Raw genomic sequence first — 18,605 nt, 5'->3', positions numbered from 1 at the left:
GCCCGCCGACCCCCGACAATAGCGCGAGGGGTGGGGAGCCGCGCGTTCCCGGAAACTTTTCCCTCGAGTCTTGACCGCCGCCGCCCGCCCCCGGGAGCGCGGAGCTGGGCGCGCCCATCTCCGGCCTGCGGTCGGCGCGCTCGGCTGGGACCGCCGCGAAGGAACAGAATCGGAGAAGGGGACGCGCGGGGAGGCAGCGCCCGGGGCGGCGGGCAGCGGGGGGAGGCTGCGTGCGGGTCCCCGGCCAGGCGGAGGCGCGGGCACCGGGCCAGGCGGAGCCGAGACAGCCATGGGGGAGGCGCCCAGCCCCGCGCCCGCGCTCTGGGACTGGGACTACCTGGACCACTGCTTCGCCCGCCACCGTGTCTGCATCTCCTTCGGCCTGTGGATCTGCGCCTTTTCCTGCTGGATCGCCGTCCACGCGCTGTAATGGGGACTGGGGCCGGGCGGCGTCAGGGCGGGGACCGGGGCGGCCGCGGGGGGAAATGGGGCGCTGCCCCCTGCTAACTCGCACTTGGAAACCTAGAGGGAAGGGGGCAGAAAGGGAGGATGCAGGAGGCAGCACAATTGCAGGATCAAGAGGAATATTTTGCTGTTGATTGAAATCAGATACTTCTTTCCGGATTCCACGCACAAGGAGGCTGGGCTGGGAGCCAGCAGGAGGATGCTGGGTGGTGCAGTGGACGGGGCCGTGGACTGGAAGCAGCCAGTCCTGGGTTCTAGTGTCAACCTTTCCCCGTTTACTGGCCTTGTGAGCTGGGCGAGCTATAAGATCCCTGGGGCTCGTTTTACTCAGGTAAATTGGGATGATAGCACATAGGACGGCTGGGAGGATCAAATAGTACTGGTGAAGCTCTTACTAAGTGCTCATTAAACAGCATTATTATTGCTCCAACACTGCCATCAACCCTTGGCGGAGGACAAGGGCCTTGGACGAGTCTCTCAATGTTTCTGGCCTCAATTTACTGGCCCTCTTAGCTGAGAAGAGGGGAGGCTAGTATCCGACTCTGGCCACAGACTTTGCCCTGGTCTGTCCGACACCTGGAGTGTTTTGGCCAAGTGGTCCCCATAACCTGGGTTCTAAGGGTGAAGTCTGGCTAAAGATGGTCTCCAGATCTTCTGCCACCCTGTCCCAAGCTCTGGAGGATGGTGCCACCCACGTATTCACTGGTAGGGGAGAAGGACCACCCCTGAGGGAGGCTGACACCGGCTCACCTTTGACAGGCAATCATGTTCCCCTCAGGCATTTGACGCTGGTGGAGAGATTCTGCAGCCCCACTGCCCAGTCCCTGGAATATGAATAAGAAGACACTTAGAACGGTTACTGAGGGCCTAGTGCTGCGTTAACTCACTGATCCCTGCCACAGCCCCATGGGGTAGGGACTGTCATTGACCCCGCTTAGATGAGAAGCCTGAGCTGCTGAGAGGTTAACTAACTTGCCTGAGTAAATGGGGAGAACCGAAATCCCAGAACCTACTAGAAAGGGGCAGGCTTGTGAGGTAAACTACCCAGATCAGAGGATGGGAACTAACAAGGCACTTTATGTGCATTATCTCACTTGTCCCTCACCGCCACCCTCTAAAGCCAGTATTATTAGACGTCTTACCCTCCAGGAACGAAGGCTTGGAGAGGTTAAGGAGCTCCCTCGAGAATGCCCAGTGGCCAGGCTGAGAGCACAGCCTCTGCCTTTTCGCCTTGCCTCAGCTGTGTGGGGACTGGGTCAGAGTCAGCCCTAGATCCCTGACCCCTGAGAGCTGGGGAAGTGGCCAAAGAGCCGCAGGGCACACGCAGAGCCGCCATACGTGAAGCAGAAGGCCTGCCGTTAACTCACCTTTCACCATAGACCTCAGTTTTCTCCTTCTCAAATGGGAGGGTTGAAATGAATTATTTCTTTTTTTAAAGAAATTTATTTATTTATATATTTATTTTTCTGGCTGTGTTGGGTCTTGGTTGCTGCGCGCGGGCTTTCTCTAGTTGCGGTGAGTGGGGGCTACTCTTTGTTGTGGTGCGCGGGCTTCTCATGGTGGTGGCTTCTCTTGTTGCAGAGCACGGGCTCCAGGCACGCAAGCCTCAGCAGTTGTGGCACGCGGGCTCAGTAGTTGTGGCTCGCGGGTTCTAGAGCGCTGGCTCAGTAGTTGTGGTGCACGGGCTTAGTTGCTCCGTGGGATGTGGGATCTTCCCGGACCAGGGCTCGAACCCGTGTCCCCTGCATTGGCAGGCGGCTTCTTAACCACTGCGCCACCAGGGAAGCCCTAAATGAATTATTTCTAATTTGGGTCCAACTCAGAGAGTCTCTAATGTAAGAGTCTTCACTCCTGGGCCTTGAAACAGTTTCAGGACCCAAATTAACAGCTGGTGTTCCCACTGTGAGCTTTGGGCTTCGGCCGGCCGGTCGGGGAATGTTTGGGAGCCCAATGGCCTTCTGTCCTCACTCATTAGTCCCAAGGGCTGACGCTCAGAACCAGCCAAATGGTCCTAATGATGTAGAGTGAGTACCGCCCTGTGGTTAAAGGAAGTGAGACCAGAGCTGCAATCATGCCTCAGTTTCTGCATAGAAATGGAGCAGGGAAACATCTAGAACAAAGTATTTCCAAGATCCGATCAATGATGCTGACAGAGAGACATCTGGCCCCTTCCAGTCTGTCCTGCCTGCCTGCGCTTGTTCCTGGGGGTGGAAAGCGGGCAGTAAGGGAGAGAAGCCAGCAGTGGGGCCCCTAGGGGGAGGTCAGCCCAAAGCGCCGTCGCAACTTAGAGGAGTCTCCCCCGGTGTGTGAAGAACATGCACCAAAATGAAATCAGTTTGGATGCAGCTGGCAGAAGCCAGGCCATTGCACTGCACAGATGGATTAGAAGGATTTCATTTTAATTTCAAAGAAGCAGGTTGCCTTTTTAATCCAGGCAATTAACTCTGCTCTGCAGTTAAACTGCAATGATTGGGTTACTTTTATAACCCTCCTGTTTCCTTTCAAAACATAAAAGCTGACAGCTCACTTGTCAGCACTGAGTGGTGGGTCATGAACTTGAGGCAGCCAGATTTGTAGGAGGAATTTCTTTCCTCCTTTCTTAAGGTCTGCCTCCTGCCATGGGCTTGTTGGTCAGAGGCTCGGAGGCTTTCCATCCTTTCTTTAACCATCTGTAAACTAAGGTCAAAACCACCTGCTGAATATCAGGAAGAAAGTGATTCTGAAGGACATAAAGTCACAATTGCCCTTTTCAGACACCTGCTTTGGGAACCCAAACTCACATGTCTGTGTTCTGCCCACACGCCCGTCTGTCCCCGCAGGCTTCTCTATCTGAGATGTGGGAAGAAATCCGGACGGGACCAGTCGGCGCTGTGTGCTGCCTGCTGCCTTCTGACCAGCCTGTGTGACACCATCGGGGCGATTCTGGCCAAACAGCTCACCATCCAGGTGCGTTGAGCCCACAGGTGACAGTGGTTTCTGTCTTGTTCCTTCCCCATGCGAGGCAGTTTCACCTCAGGGCTTGTGCCCCTGCTGGTCTTCCTGCTCCTCCGGTACCCACGTGGCTCACTGCTCACCTCCTTTAAGTCTTTGCTCAAATATCTCCTTCCCAATAAGGCCTCCCTGATCACCTGTTTAAGAGTGTGCCCTGCCTCTACCACAGGTGCTCCAGACAACCTCATCTTGCTCCATTTTTCCCTAATATACCATCGACTTTACTTATTCATTATGTTTATGGCTTATTGTATGTTAGCCCCTACTAGAATGTCAGCTCCATAAGGGCAAAAATTTTCATTCGCTACCATATCCGCATCACTTAAAACACCAGCTGACGCATAGTAGATATCCAGTAAAAAGGGATTGTTGCTGTTACTGTTTTTAGAGCCCAGGTCCCAGCCACAGCGCAGGCAGGGGTGTCTGAATCCTTTCCCAGGTGGTGATGTGGGCTTTGGAGCAAGTGAGAAGCAGTTTCAAGTTTTTCCAAAGTCTAGACCCTCAAACAAATCTGTGTAGAAGGGGCTTATCCCAAAATACATATCCCAAGGAGGATCTATGGGTCCCACTTCAGGGGGCTGGTCCTGGCCTTTTGCCATCCAGGTAGATGTGAAGGAGGGGAGCCTAGTGGTTGGACACAGATTTGGAGAGTTCTAGACCCTGCTGTGAGCAGCCTTCTATCAGAAACAAATCACCTTTCATTCTAGGAGCCCATTCTCATTAGCTGATAGACTATAATGAGGCCTAGCTCAAGTCCAGTAATAATAGCTGATATTTATTAAATACTTAACTATGTACTTGACATTAAGGGCTTTTCATGTATTAACTCATTTAATCCTCAAATCGACCTATGACATGGGTGCTCTCATTATCCCTGTTTTATACATGTGGAAACTGAGGCATAGAGAGGTTCAATAACCTTGCTAAAGTCACCCTCTAGTAAGTACAGAGTCAGGATTCAAACCCCAGAATGCATGCTCTTAAGCACTAAGTACAGTGGGCCCTTGAACAACATGGGTTTGAACTGTGTGTGTCCACTTACACGTGGATTTTTTTCAATAAATACACACTACGGCACTACAGGATCCACAGTTGGTTGAATCCATGGATGCAGAACCTCGGATACAGAGGGATGACTGTAAAGTTATACTTGGAATTTCCACTGCAGAGGAGTCGGTGCCCCAACCCCTGAGTTGTTCAAGTGTCAACTATACTGTCAGTAGCTAGTGCATGTATGGGTGGGTGCATTTTACTTTCCTCTAGTCGCTGGCCTAAGCAACTTCCCGTGTATCGGCCCATACAATCTACTTAACAATGAGGGAGGCACTGTTATTATCCCTGCTTTATAGATGGGGAAACCAAGGCCCAGGGAAGTTCAGTGGCTGGGCCAAAGTTGCACAGCAGAGACTATGCTGTCCCCTGGAAAGTGGGGCAGGCTGAGTTCTTGTCCCATCTCTCTGATGGGCGTCTGCATAATGGGATTGGTTACTTAAGCACCCCATCTCCTCGTTAGTCAAGTGGAGGTGATAACCAACCTTTCCTGGGGTTGGAGGTATCCCTGGAAGCCCTACATCAGTGGAACACACGTGGTAGAGGAAAGCCAGAATGAGAGGTGCTACAGTTGCTGAAAGGTGTTTGAACACCAAGACCCTCTTTCCTTTGCTCCCAGGTCTTCACTGGTGCCTACCTAGCAGCTGTTGACCTGGTGAACTTTGTGTCCATTCTCTTCCCAGTCTGCAGCTCCAAAGTCAAGTCCAGTTCAGGTAAGCGTGCTGCCATCTGTTCCTGTCTTCATCCATCCACTCATTTCATCCATCAGTGTGCTGAGTGCCTCTCCCTGTCACGCCCGAGCCTGGACCCTGCCAGGCACAGACGAATGGGCGAGCTCCCTGGCTTCATCCAGAGGGGGGAGTCAGGGGCCTAAAAGGTAGTTAGCGCTGCTAGTAAGGGGGTGCGGGCACACAATGGGCAACCAGAGGAGGGGAGGGGCTGCAGGTGTCAGAGAAGGATGTGACATCGGAACTGGGACCGCGAGGAAGGGCATTCCAGGTGAAAGAGCAGCATGGGCAGAGGTCAGGAAAGGGAGGGGGCAGGGCTTTGGGGGTGGACAGTGATACTCAGTGTGCAAACCCAGGGGCTCCAAGCGAAGCATCCGGGCTGCCTCAGGCCGAGTGGGGGCTGGAAGTGACTGAGATGGGATGAGTAGCCTTAAGTATGTGGGACTGGGACGTTCCTGAGAAGGGGCAGCAGTGTGCTCGGACCCTTGTCCCAAAAGGAAATGCTTGCATCAGGGGTAATGTAAGATGCTCTCAGCTGCTCGAGGCTGCCCAGAGGAGGAATGTTCTTTTTGGAATTGTTCAGAGGCGGATCTGTCTTCTATTTCAAGGAGACTTTCCAAGACGATGCTTATCCTACTCACAGCTTTGGTGCCTTGGCACCAGTGTGCCCACTCATAATACATTCACCAAGCTTGTGCCGGTTCCACTCTGTGCCGGGCTCCGTGCAGATGATAGAACTGGCCGGGCACAGTGCCTGCCTTCAGCGGTCTCCAGTCTAGGACGGGCGGCTCTGTGTGCATGCAGATGCATATGATAAAGGATCACGTTGCCCTGCCTTGAAACATAAAACACTATGAGAGGCTGAGGACGGGGAAGAGTGCCAGTCATGGGGGGGTGGGGGGGAAGGGGAAGGGGGGAAACCCAACCGCAGGCCCTTGAAGGGGGGTGAGGGGCTGGCCTGTGGAACAGCGTGGGAGCCCATCCTGGCCTCGGGTCTGGGGTCAACACCAGTTCTTCCCACGCAGCTGTCTGTCGAGTTCCAGATCCCGGGAGCCCTGTGGGATCTTGGTGTCTGTTGCAGGTCGGGGTTCCCGGGAGAGAAAGAGGAAGCGGCAGCTCAGGGCCAGCATATTTGCCCTGGTCCTGCCTCTGAGCCTGGGCCCAGGCTGGGCTCTGTGGGCCGCTGTCCCGAAGGCTTCAGGCCCCATCCGAGGGCCACAGCGGAGGCTGCTGGGAAGCCTGGTACAGGTGAGGTCGAGCCTGCTCAGGGGGACCTGACGGGGTTGGGGGGCGGGGAATGCGGGCCCCTCCCCTTCTCCTAGTTCCAACAAATGCCCTGGGGGTGGGCGTCAGGGTTAGGCCTTGTTGGGAAGAACCTTCTAAAAGCAGAAAAGGACGGGCCTGGGGTGCATGGGCATCTCCTCAGGGTGCTGAGTGTATCACTGTTCCCGCAGGACGATACTGAAATCTTTGGCTACCTGCTGGGCGGCATCGCAGCCTTGGGCTCCTGGGCTTCCCGGATCCCCCAGCTCTCCAGAATCGTGAGTCTGGGGCCAGGACTGTGGTTCACCCTGGCAGGTCTTAGGGCATCTGGGAGCATCCTCCCAGCTCCAGGTCACCGGGGTGGAGAGGTGGTGTCTCCGTTCACATGTGCGCCTGTGGGTGTGTACGTGGGTGTGTGTGCGTGTATACACGTGTGTGCAGGCAGCGAACAGCTGCCCCCAGGCCTCGGAGGGTCCTGAGGCTCACAGGGAGAGGGCACTGTGTTCTCTCCATTTCTTGTAGCAAATAAAAATCAGGCTCTCCGGAAGGAGCCCCTAAGTTTGGATGGACAGGCACCCCATTAAGGAATGAGCAGATCTGAGGTTTTAGAGAACAGGATCGTGCAGCTCCTGGGGTCTGTGTATTCAAGAGTGTCTTGTTGGCAGATATTTTCCAGGCATCTGGGGTGAGGGAAGTCATGTGATGGCCAGTCCCTTGGGGGAACAGACGTGCCTTGAGATGCCTTGCTTGTCCTTGGGGAGCTCACAGTCTCCCCAGGGAAGACACAGAAAGGGAAAACAGGATGTTTGAATGCTCTAAGAAAGAATCAAATGTTTGGGGTTTTGGAAGAAAGAGAGAAGCCTCCTACAGTATTCAAATGAGCGAGGGTGAAAACTGTTCACACTGCCAGGCACTGGGTGCTGGCGCGGCCCCAGGTTGACAGCGAAGGCCAGGTGGGGTCTGAGGAGGCAGAGGCGAAGGGAAGGCACTCAGGGCAGAGGAGAGTGTGCGGGAAAGGCCACCGAGGCCGGAGAGCGCCTGCCGAAGAGCCACGTATTATGGATGCGAGAAAATGGCGGGGCCTGACACCAGAAATGTGACGGCCCATCATTTAGTCTTGCCCAAGAGCACTGTGGTTTAATAGCAATCCCAGGAGAACAGGATTTGAGGAGGTGGGTGCTTAGTTGACCACTCGTGGGAGCTGCAGCCTGAAACCTCCTGGGCACAGGGCCTCATCAGCAAAGATTCTGTCTCCAGGGCAAGGGAGGGGAGCGTGGGAAACACTGTGCTCAGTTCAGCCACCGCTGGGATGGGCCTCCAGGGTGTGGTCAGGGCTGGGAAGCCGTGTCACGTGAGGACCTTTGAAGGAACAGCTGCAGTGCCCTGCCCACCTGTATTAGTTTCCTGCCTGCTGCCATAACAAAGTATCCCAGACTCTGAACAACAGAAACATACTGTCTTTAAGTCCTGGAGGCCAGAGGTCCGATACCAAAGGGTCAGCAAGGCCACACTCTTTCTGAAGGCCCTAGAGGGGTATCCATTCCAGGCCTTTCTCTAAGCTTCTGGTAGTTCCTTGGCTGGTGGCAGCACAACCCCAGGATTTGTGTGGAGTTCTCCGTGTGTGTGTGTGTGTGTGTGTGTGTGTGGTCACATGGCTTCCCTCTGTACGTTTCTGGGTCTGACTTTCCCCTTTTCACAAGGACACAGTCATCTTGGATTAGAGCCCACCGTAATACCCTCAGCTTACCTTGATCATCTGCAAAAACCCTATTTCCAGATAAGGCCACATTCACTACTTCTGGTGGCTGGGACTCCAACATCTTTTGGGGGGGGACACAATTCAACTCATAACACCATCCCACCTAAAATAGCCCCAGGCCAGCCCCACCTCTGTGTCCCTCCCTCTGCTTCATTTTCCTCATCGCATTTATCACAGCCTGAATTAGCTCCTTTAGTTATTTACCAGGCTGCTGCCTGGTCCCCTAGCAGAGCATCAGCACCGTGAGAGCAGTGCCCTTGTCTGTTTTATTTCTCACTGTGTTCCAGGTGCTTGGGGTCTGCCCAGGGTAGGTTCCAGCAGACACTTGTTAATGAGTCGCTGCATTTGGCCTAGAAAAAAGGAAGCTCATGGATACAGGAAACAGAGGGCTACCTTGGGGCAGAAAGAGCAGCCTTGTTCTTTGCAGTCTCGGAGAACAGGACCAAGACCAGAATCAATAACCAAGAGGTTACTGGGAGGCCGCTTCCCATTCGGTGAAAGGAAGAATTCCATGGGTTAGACGCTTTTCCCAGTGCCTGGCATATTGAGAACAATTGGTATTGTTATTCCTGCTTTAGGAGGTAGTGGGCTCCTCATCACTAGGGTCATTCAAACCTGATGGCCCCTTGGCAAGAAGATAGAGGGAAATTGCAAGGGGACTGAGCTGGGCAATCTCGGAGGGGCTGCCAGCCCTAAGTGTCTCTGGTCCCATGAATAACCCAGAGCTAGGGTTCCCTCATTAGGGAGAAAGCCAGCAGGGTTGCAGTGCTATGGGAAGCCAAGCCAGCCTGGAGTTGGACCCTGGATCCCCCAGAAGCCGCTTCTAATTTACCCCTGGAGGGGGCGCTGAGGAGCAGCCTGGCTGGGTGGCTTTGGTGGGAAGAGTTCCCATTTTTCCAGGAGCAAGTCTTTGAACAGGACAAAGGGTGTGAAACACGCACTGATCAGTAAAGCATTGTGCTGACAAGACTGGGAGTCACTGCTGCTGTAAGCGTGTCTGAGGCAGAACCCGCTTCCAGTCCCCAGCGCGGATTTGCCAGGAAGCCACCAGGCAGGTCGTCCCCCCAGCCGTCTGTCCTGACCTGCTAGACAGGCCTGTGTGTGCTGGAGAAATTCATACCACATCTCGAGTCACCAAGCCAGTTCCAGTCTTCAAGCAGTGGTGCTTGAAGCAGAGCTGTGTGTTCAGCGCCGCAGGCGGAGCCCTCTAGACCCTAGTACCGACCCTGAGAAGAGCTTGAGTTCTGAGTCAGTGGGCGCTGGGCGTGGGTTGGCATGGGAGTGAGAGCAGAGGGCTTCCCCAGCTTGGCCTCATCCAGCTCAGGGCCTAGCCCGGCTCTGCAAGTCACCTTCCCCTCTGGCCATCAGTGTCCTCTGTAAAATGGGGGTGGGTGGGCTGGAGGACCCCAAAGTCTTCCCGCCATAGCAGTGCTGCTGGGCCGTGTGAGGTGGGACAGGCTGATGGGAAGGGGTGACACTCCACCCGCAGCCTCTGGGGCCAGTGGGCCAGGGGCCACCGTCCGCAGCTGCGTGCCGTCTGCTCAGGGGGTGACAGGCCAGAAACAGGGAGGCCCAGGAACAAAACAGGAAGAGATGCAGAGGGAGACGTAACACTCCTGAGGAATATTTTTTTTTTCTTCCCCTTTCCTTGGCCGCGCTGCGCGGCTTGTGGGATCCTAGTTCCCCAACCAGGGATTGAACCCAGGCCCTTGGCAGTGAAAACATGGAGACCCAACCACTGGACCACCGGGGAATTCCCAGGAATCTTTTTTTTTTTTTTTTAATTTATTTTTGGCTGTGTTGGGTCTTCGTTGCTGTGCGCGGACTTTCTCTAGTTGTGGCGAGCAGGGGCTACTCTTTGTTGCAGTGCATGGACTTCTCGTGGTGGCGGAGCACGGGCTCTAGGCGCGTGGGCTTCAGTAGTTGTGGCATGTGGGCTCAGTAGTTGTGGCTCGTGGGCTCTAGAGTGCAGGCTCAGTAGCTGTGGCACACGGGCTTAGTTGCTCTGTGGCATGTGGGATCTTCCCAGACCAGGGCTCAAACCCGTGTCCCCTGCATTGGCAGGCAGATTCTTATCCACTGCGCCACCAGGGAAGTCCCAGGAATCTTTTTGAGGATTAAAATTAAGATGGAGAAAATCGGCTAAAACATGCTTTTTCTCTTGAATTTTTTCCATTCCTTAACCAAGGCCTGTATGTCTCTAAGTACAGTCATCTAATGAGCAAACTAAGTTTTATATATATATATAATATAATTTATATTTATGTATTAATTTAAATACCTATGTAATTGTATATAATTGGAAATACATAATATTTGTATATATACTTAATGTGTATATAAAGTGACTTTATACCCGTAAAGGATACTTACATATAAATATTGCATGTTTCCTTTTTTAAAAACCAATATTTCCATTGCTCATTCTCCAGAAATATCCCCTTGGCTTCAAAATTTCCAGAATGTTATCTCTAATTTTCCTGACTTTCCCATCCCGCCTGGTTCAGAGCCGGTAGCCCCGAGATGAGAAGGGTGGGCCCTTGGCTCTCCATAATTCAGTCTCCGTCCTGCTCTCCCCACTGACATTCACGAGCCCCTGCCCAGTGCTGGGTTCCAGGGCACCAAGGTGGTGAGGACCTCAGCCCTGCTCTCAGGAGCCCTCTGTCTGTTGGACAGATGTGTAAGGAGCTAAGTCATGATCAGGGTGAAAGGCACTCCAATAGAGGGATATGTCAGAGGTGTGAGGGACCCTGAAGAGGGAATAACTTGCTCCCCTTAGGGTGGAGATGTTAAGGGATGGTTTCCCAGAGTTGGGTTTAAGCCAGGTTCTGAGGGATGAATAGGAGTTCACCAGACAAAGGAAACAGCTTTCGTTTTTTTGGCCATGCCGCGCAGCTTGTGGGATCTTAGTTCGCCAACCAGGGATCGAACCCATGCCCTCTGCAGTGGAAGCGAGGAGCCCTAACCACTGGACTGCCAGGGAATTCCTGGAAGCAGCTTGAAGCCCAACAGAAGTGGCACCTCTGGGGACTGGCCATGGGCAGAGGGCTTGCCCTCCAACCTCTTACATCACCAGGGGCCTGGGTCTTAGAATCAGCTTTAAGGGAGCTGAGGGAGGTAGGTGGCAGTGTTCCTCCCAGCCCAGCCCCCTTCTCTCTCTGCCCAGTGCTGGGGTAGGACATTTCCCTGCATCTACCTGTGGACCCGGCTCCTGTCGGCCCTGGCTGGCCTCCTCTACGCCTCGGCCATCGTGGCCCATGACCGGCGGCCTGAATACCTGCTACGGGCCACACCCTGGTTCCTGACCTCCCTCGGCCGTGCAGCGCTGGACCTCGCCGTATCCACCCCTGGCCCGGGGGCTTGGCTGCTGTGTCTCATCTGCCCTCCTACCCTCTTGCCAGAAAGAATTCTTTCCCAGTAGCCAGGGTGGTGGTTTGAATCCTGGGGGAGGCAGACACAATTGCAATGTTCAGTTTTGTGCTTTGTGTCCTTTTTTAATTTTATTTATTTATTCATTTATTTGGTTGCACCGGGTCTTAGTTGTGGCAGGCTGGCTCCTTATTTGCAGCTCGCTGGCTTCTTAGTTGTGGCATGCGTGTGGGATCTAGTTCCCTGACAAGGGATCGAACCTGGGTTACCTGCATTGGGAGTGCAGAGTCTTACCCACTGCGCCACCAGGGAAGTCCCTCCTCCTTTGTTTTTTTTAAATAAGAAGAAATATCTCTTGACTGGAGCTTTGTGAAACAGCAGAGGGGAGTATGAAGCTTCCTGGCCTTGGGATCACAGAAGAGCCAGGCTCCTGGCTCGGTGCTGCTCCCCACCTGGATTGGTCCCCGCCCTCTGTGAACCTGTTTTCCTCACCTTTGCCTTGTCTTCTCACAGGCTGGGAAGGGCTTTGCAAGCTGACCCGCCCTACACGGGTGATCATCTGCCTTCTGTCCTCTTCGGTGCTGGAGCCTGGGGTGGGAAAGCAGAGAGAAAAGCTGTCAGTGATCGCTGAGCCCCTTTCTGATCCCCAAGGGGGTGTTGCCTGGTGTGCTGACACCCCAGTGACCTTGGTGTGAGGGCCTCAAGGGCAAGCTAAGCTCAGACAGTGACGAGTGGAGATGCTGGGTGGGGTTGGGGGAGGGGTGCAAAACCTGTGGATTTAGCATAAATAGTTTAGAAATGGATTTTCTCACATACTATTTGAGTCTGCGAGGGCTGCTGTAACACATAACCGCAAACGTGATGGCTTAAACCACAGGAATTTATTTTCTCAGCTTTGGAAGCCAGAAGTCCGAAATCCAGGTGGAGCCATACTCTCTCCAGAGGTTCTAGGGGAGAATCTTTCCCTGACTCCTCCAACTTCTGGTGGCTCCTGGGGTTCCTTGGCTTCTGGCAGCATAATTTTTTTTTAACATCTTTATTAGAGTATAATTGCTTTACAATGGTGTGTTAATTTCTGCCTTATAACAAAGAGAATCAGCTATACATATACATATATCCCCATACCCCCTTCCTCTTGCGTCTCCCTCCCACCCTCCCTATCCCACCCCTCTAGGTGGTCACAAAGCACCGAGCTGATCTCCCTGTGCTATGCGGCTGCTTCCCACTAGCTATCCATTTTACATTTAGTAGTGTATATATGTCCATGCCACTCTCTCACTTCGTCCCAGCTTACCCTTCTCCCTCCCCGTGTCCTCAAGTCCATTGTCTACATCGGCGTCTTTATTCCTGTCCTGCCCCTAGGTTCGTCAGAACAATTTTTTTTAATTCCATATATATGTGTTAGCATACAGTATTTGCTTTTCTCTTTCTGACTTACTTCACTCTGTATGACAGTCTCTAGGTCCATCCACCTCACTACAAATAACTCAATTTTGTTTCTTGTTATGGCTGAGTAATATTCCATTGTATATATGTGCCTCATCTTCTTTATCCATTCATCTGTCGATGGACGTTTAGGTTGCTTCCGTGTCCTGGCTATTGTAAATAGAGCTGCAATGAACATTGTGGTACATGGCTCTTTTTGAATTATGGTTTTCTCAGGGTATATGCCCAGTAGTGGGATTGCTGGGTGGTATGGTAATTCTATTTTTAGTTTTTTAAGGACCTCCATACTGTTCTCCATAGTGGCTGTATCAATTTACATTCCCACCAACAGTGCAAGAGGGTTCCCTTTTCTCCACGCCCTCTCCAGCATTTATTGTTTGTAGACTTTTTGATGATGGCCATTCTGACCGGTGTGAGGTGATACCCCACTGTGGTTTTGATTTGCATTCCTCTAATGATTAGTGATGTTGAGCATCCTTTCGTGTGTTTGTTGTCCATCTGTATGTCTTCTTTGGAGAAATGTCTATTTAGGGCTTCTGTCCATTTCGGGATTGGGTTGTTGGTTTTCTGATGTGGAGCTGGCAGCATGATGTTAATTTCTGCCTCCATCTTCACCTGGCCTTTTTCCCTTTGTGTATCTCTGCGTTACTTCTCTTCCTCCCGTGAGGTTCCTGCCACAGGACTTACCTTATCCACCCTAATCCACTACCACCTCATCTTAACTAATTATATCAACAAAGACCCTGTTTCCAAATAAGATCACATTCTGAGGTTCCGAGTGGATATGAGTTTTGGGAGGACACTATTCAACCCACTACGTGTACTGTCCCTGTAAGCCAGGGAAAATGGCTTTCAAAATCCTTTTGTGTAGCAAGTATCTACTAAGTGCTTGTTAGAGGCAGCGTCTGGCTGGGTACTGGGCCCTCAGGGGGACAGGAACTAGGAAGTGTTGGACCTGGCTCTGTCCTCAGATGAGCTGTGTCTGTTCTGGGGCCGACCCGGCAGGATGATCCCGGGGAGGTAAGGGACCAGCCCAGGATGGAGCCCTCAGGGTACAGAGGTGAAGGCAGCACCGGTGGCTGAAGTTCTCCACCTCCGTGGACCTTAACTTCACTTCTCAGATCATTTTCCTTTCCTGGGTGATGAAGAGCAAGATGAGGCACGCCTTGGGATTTGCCTCTGAAGCCACAGAGAATGCCGACACCCAAGCCCTTTTGACCTGTGCAGAGAAGGAGGAAGAAAACCAGGAGGCAAGGACCGAGGCAAGGTCTCACAGCTGGACGGGACCCCCGGTGTTTGTGCACAGCATGGGCAGAGGCAGCGAGCCTCACCGGGGCTGGGCCTGGGAATCCTGGGGGTCCCCACGAGCTTGGCCAGTTGGTCACTTTAAAAAACTACTGTTACGCGCAATGCTGAGTGCCCTGAATAAGTAGGATCCTCTGTTTTCCCAAGTACAAAATATATTTTTTTCAAGTTTGCTATTATGCTATTTGGTAATTTACATATATATATTTAAGTTCACATACTATATAAATTAATACGTTAGTTTAGAAGTAATGTGCTTTTTGCCCTCATTTCGTAAAAACTTAAGTTCCCACTTTTGCATGCATCTGACATCCACGGCATCGCCACCACTAACACAGCTTTTTTTTTAAGTTGGTATTACTAAAAAGCTGATTTTTAAAACTGCTGTTTACAAATAACATCCACCCTTTACAATTATGTCATACCAGTAAATGTGTCTGTCTCTGTCTTTTGCTGATTTAATCAGGTGACCCCTTTAAGTAAGCAGAACTATGCTAACTGAGGCAACTTTTCTTTGTCAAAAGTCCTTGGTGGCAAATAATTGAGAAAGTGCCTCATAATAATAAGAGAGCTTGTAAAGAGTTGAACATAAAGCAGCTCCCCCTTTTCTAAGATCATTTTTTGAGGAAAAAATATCTCACCTACTACCTGGACTCCTCACTACCTTCATTTCTTTCAGAGTAGAAATGAGGCTCCGTGTGAGTGACCCGGGTCCCCTCCTCCGAATTTTCTAGGTTTAACGGTGTAATCTGACTGAGTTAATGAAGTAGAAGATAGTGTGGGTATGACCAAGGTAAAAGGGGAGATACAGGTGATTAGACCAAAGATCCAAGTTCCCAAGAAGGCTCTAGTGGGAAGTTATTTTCATTCCATTCTAGAAACTGTTAGGAAATTATATCCCAATGGGGAGCTAAGGTATTTAAAGAGAGCCCCGTGTGTTTAGTATTTTGAAGAGAGGAAGTGGAGCCTTTGTAATCTCTTCAGCAGTCTTTCCATCAGTGGTTCTCAAAGTGTGGTCCCCGGACGAGCACTGCCTGGAAACTTGTTAGAAATGCAAATTCTAGGGCTCCACCCAGCTCTACCAAATCCGAAACTCGAAACTCGGGTGTTTTTATAAGTCCTCTGGGTGCTTCTGGTATGCAGTAAAGTTCAAGAACCACTGCTTTACAAAAGCATTATTTAGCACCCACTCGAGTGATTCCCAAACTTTGCCATACTTTAGAATTATCTGGGGGGGCTTTTAAACTCTGCAAGTCACATCCATACCAATTAAATCAGAATGTCTGGTGTGGGGCGGGGTGGGGGGTGAGAGCTAAACTTCAGTTGTTTGGTTTTTTAAGAAGCCCAGGTGATTCCACGGTGCATCAAAGTTTGGGACCCACCCACCTACTGTGACCTCAAAGAGACAGATAAGATACATCTTATAGGAAGCAGAAAGGGAGATGTGCCATAAAAGAACAGGAAAAAATACTGTAGGGGTTCTTTTGAAGAAACTGGGATCCTGTTTTTAGAAAAGGTCTCCTGACTTTAAGAATCCCCCTTTCTGTCTCCCCATCCCCGCTTGAAAGAATTCGGACTGGGTGCCTCTCACCACGCTACCGTACTGCAAGCCCCTCAAGAGGATGGCAGCTGTCAGCCGCTACCTGGAGCTGACCATCGAGCCTGTGCAGCAGGTAAGTGGCTGTGGGCCACAGCTGGTTGTCCAGAAGGGTGGGAGGTAGTCCTGGAAGGCTTCCTGGAGGAAGTGACATTTTAGCTGCAGGAGGGGCAGAATGAGGCAGGAAAGCCTGTAAAAAGAGGAAGGAACTCTCGGAGGCCTTGGTGGGGGAGGCCTTGGTGGGGGGCGGGCAGTGGCGGTCAGATGAAGGGGTGCTCGGAGATGAAAGGGTGGAGGCGAGGTAAGTGTGAGATCGTCACACTGCGGAAGCTGACTATCGTCGGAGGGTGACGGGAGTCCAGGAGGCTTCAGGACTAGAGACTTGGGGTCAGACGTGCATTTTAGAGCCGTCACTCAGGCAGTGTTGGGGGGCAGACTAGGGAGTGGAGACTAGAAGCAAGGGGGTCAGTGAGGGACAGTTGTAAGTCCAGGAAAGACATGGTGTGGCCTGAACCAAGGCTGCAGCCGATGGAGAAGCAGAGCTGCAGTGGAGTCGGCAGGTAGAGCAGTGGGGGCAGTGAGCATGTGGTGGTGAGGAGGCCCGCGTGCTCCAGATGACTGCCAGGGTTCTGCACGGGGGGCCTTCAGGAGGAAGAGGGTTGGAGGGAAAGAGGCGACAAGAAGCCCACTCCATGTCCCACACCCCACTAAGTCGTTCCTGTCGAGGCTACAGCGACCTCCCAGTTGCTAAATCCCGGGGTCATTTCTGTCCAGTTGAGGTTCAACTCGTTTGGCCGCCTGCTTCTTCTGATTTCTGGGCCCCTCCCTGTCCTGGTTTTTCCGCCACCTTCCCCTCTGCAGGCTCCTCCTGGTGAGCGGACTTCAAGGTTGCAGTACCCCAGCTCCGCCTCAGGAGGGCTCCCTTCTCTGGGTACACTCTTCCAGTCCCATAGCCCTACCTGCCAGCTCTGGCTGATTTCCCTGGCCTGTGTCTCCATCCTTTTCCTCTCCTTCAGTTCCAGTCTTGACTGCCCCACTACCTCTTCGTCCTCCCTCTTCATCGTCACCATGTGGCATCTCACACGTGCCGTGTCCAATACAGAATTCTGGATTTCCATGTCCAGACCGGCTCCTCTCCCCATCTTCCTCATGTCAGTAAGCGACACCACTGTCCGTGCAGTGGGTCAAACTCAGATTCCTCTCTTTCCCTCACTATACGCCCGTGCCCATATCACCCATTTGTGAGTCTTGCAAATACTTCTTTTAAAGTAGGTCCAACCTAGAGATGATCGTACTGAGGGAAGTAAGACAGAGAAAGACAAATATCATATGATACCACTTATATGTGGAATCTAAAAAATATTACCCCCCAAATTACAAATGAACTTATTTACAAAACAGAAACAGACTCACAGACGTAGAAGACAAACTTACGGTTACCAAAGTGGAAGGGTAGGGGGAGGGATAAATTGGAAGTATGGGATTAACAGATGCACACAACCATATATAAAATAGGTAAACGACAAGGTTTTACTGTATAGCACAGGAAACTATATTCAATATCTTGTAATAGAAAAGAATTGGAAAAAAAGAATCTAGGTATATTCATATAAATATGTAGAAATGAATCACTTTGCTGTACACCTGAAACTAACACAATATTGTAAATCAACTATACTTCAATAAAGAAAGAAAAAAACAAGTAGATCCAGGAGCCTCCTAACTGGTTTTCCACTCACTGCTATTCTTGTCCCACCCCCTCTATTGACAACCAGTAACCAGAAGGGTCTCTTACAAATGTAAATGACATCTTGTTCCTCTTTGGTTTAAAACACTCCTCTGGCTTCCCATTTCATGCAGAATAAAATCTAATCTCCTGACACAGCCCCGCGCTTTCCCCCCCACCACAACTGCCTCCTATTCTCCCCTCTTCACTAATCTCTGCACAGAATTTCTCTCCGTTCCTCTGCCTACATGCTCTTCCTCCTGATTTTTTGCATGGATGCTTCTTTCTTGTCTTTCCAATTTCAGTAAAAATGTCACCTTCTCCTTCCCCCACCACTCATTCTGTGGAAAACTCGCTTCCACCCCTCTGCCATTTATTTTATTACCTTTTAAAATGCTCTGCAAAGCACTTATCGTGATCTTTTACTTTTGTTTGTTTTCTGTTTCCTGCTGGGATATAAACTTTGTCTCCTTCTGTCTTGTTTGCCAAAACCCTGGTGTGTCAGGTCACGGGCTCTCCGTACAGGTGTGTTTGGAATGCAGAGTGCAGTGATAGCCGCCCCACTGGGCTGCCCCTGGGACGTGCTGACGCTCAGACTTTGGGCCTGAGAGAGAGGTTTTACTCTTTGCTGTTGTTCCTTGGAAAGTGGGTGTAAATAACCTGTATGTGACGTAAGTGAAGTTCTGGGAGGTTTGGAGCACGCTTTCACGATTAAAAGTCCACTTCGGCCATTAAACTCTTCTTCTGTCCAGAGGGTGGGTGGGTGGGTGGGTGATGGGAAGCCCTGGGGAAAGCACAGGGAGCCCTGGCAGCATCGGGCCAACGCTTTGCACTAGAAATTTTTAAATCGTGGAACTTGTGAAAAATAATAGTGCAAAAGTTGCATTCACTTGAACCCTTCCAGTA

At 51.5% G+C, this 18,605-nt stretch overlaps 1 protein-coding gene across 5 annotated transcripts in view; it reads left to right on the top strand.

The window, feature by feature from the left end:
• Positions 1-18: 18 nt before the first annotated feature.
• The window catches only part of TMEM44 (transmembrane protein 44), a 48,924-nt gene continuing 30,337 nt past the window's right edge, over positions 19-18,605 (top strand). For 4 of the 5 annotated variants that reach the window (XM_060099319.1, XM_060099317.1, XM_060099313.1 and 1 more), the window contains exons 1-8: positions 19-426; positions 3,285-3,411; positions 5,126-5,219; positions 6,316-6,482; positions 6,689-6,775; positions 11,423-11,593; positions 14,193-14,333; positions 15,945-16,049. In XM_060099319.1, coding sequence (XP_059955302.1) covers positions 290-426; positions 3,285-3,411; positions 5,126-5,219; positions 6,316-6,482; positions 6,689-6,775; positions 11,423-11,593; positions 14,193-14,333; positions 15,945-16,049 — 1,029 coding nt within the window. In that variant the 5' untranslated portion in view covers positions 19-289. The remainder of the gene's footprint in view (positions 427-3,284; positions 3,412-5,125; positions 5,220-6,315; positions 6,483-6,688; positions 6,776-11,422; positions 11,594-14,192; positions 14,334-15,944; positions 16,050-18,605) is intronic. The other variant, XM_060099314.1, reaches the window with a different exon arrangement.

This window comes from Mesoplodon densirostris, chromosome 5 (assembly GCF_025265405.1).
Source record: "Mesoplodon densirostris isolate mMesDen1 chromosome 5, mMesDen1 primary haplotype, whole genome shotgun sequence".
Lineage (NCBI taxonomy): Eukaryota > Metazoa > Chordata > Mammalia > Artiodactyla > Ziphiidae > Mesoplodon > Mesoplodon densirostris.
The sequence above is the reverse complement of the archived record's forward strand: the minus strand, read 5'-3'. Positions and strand labels throughout refer to the sequence as shown.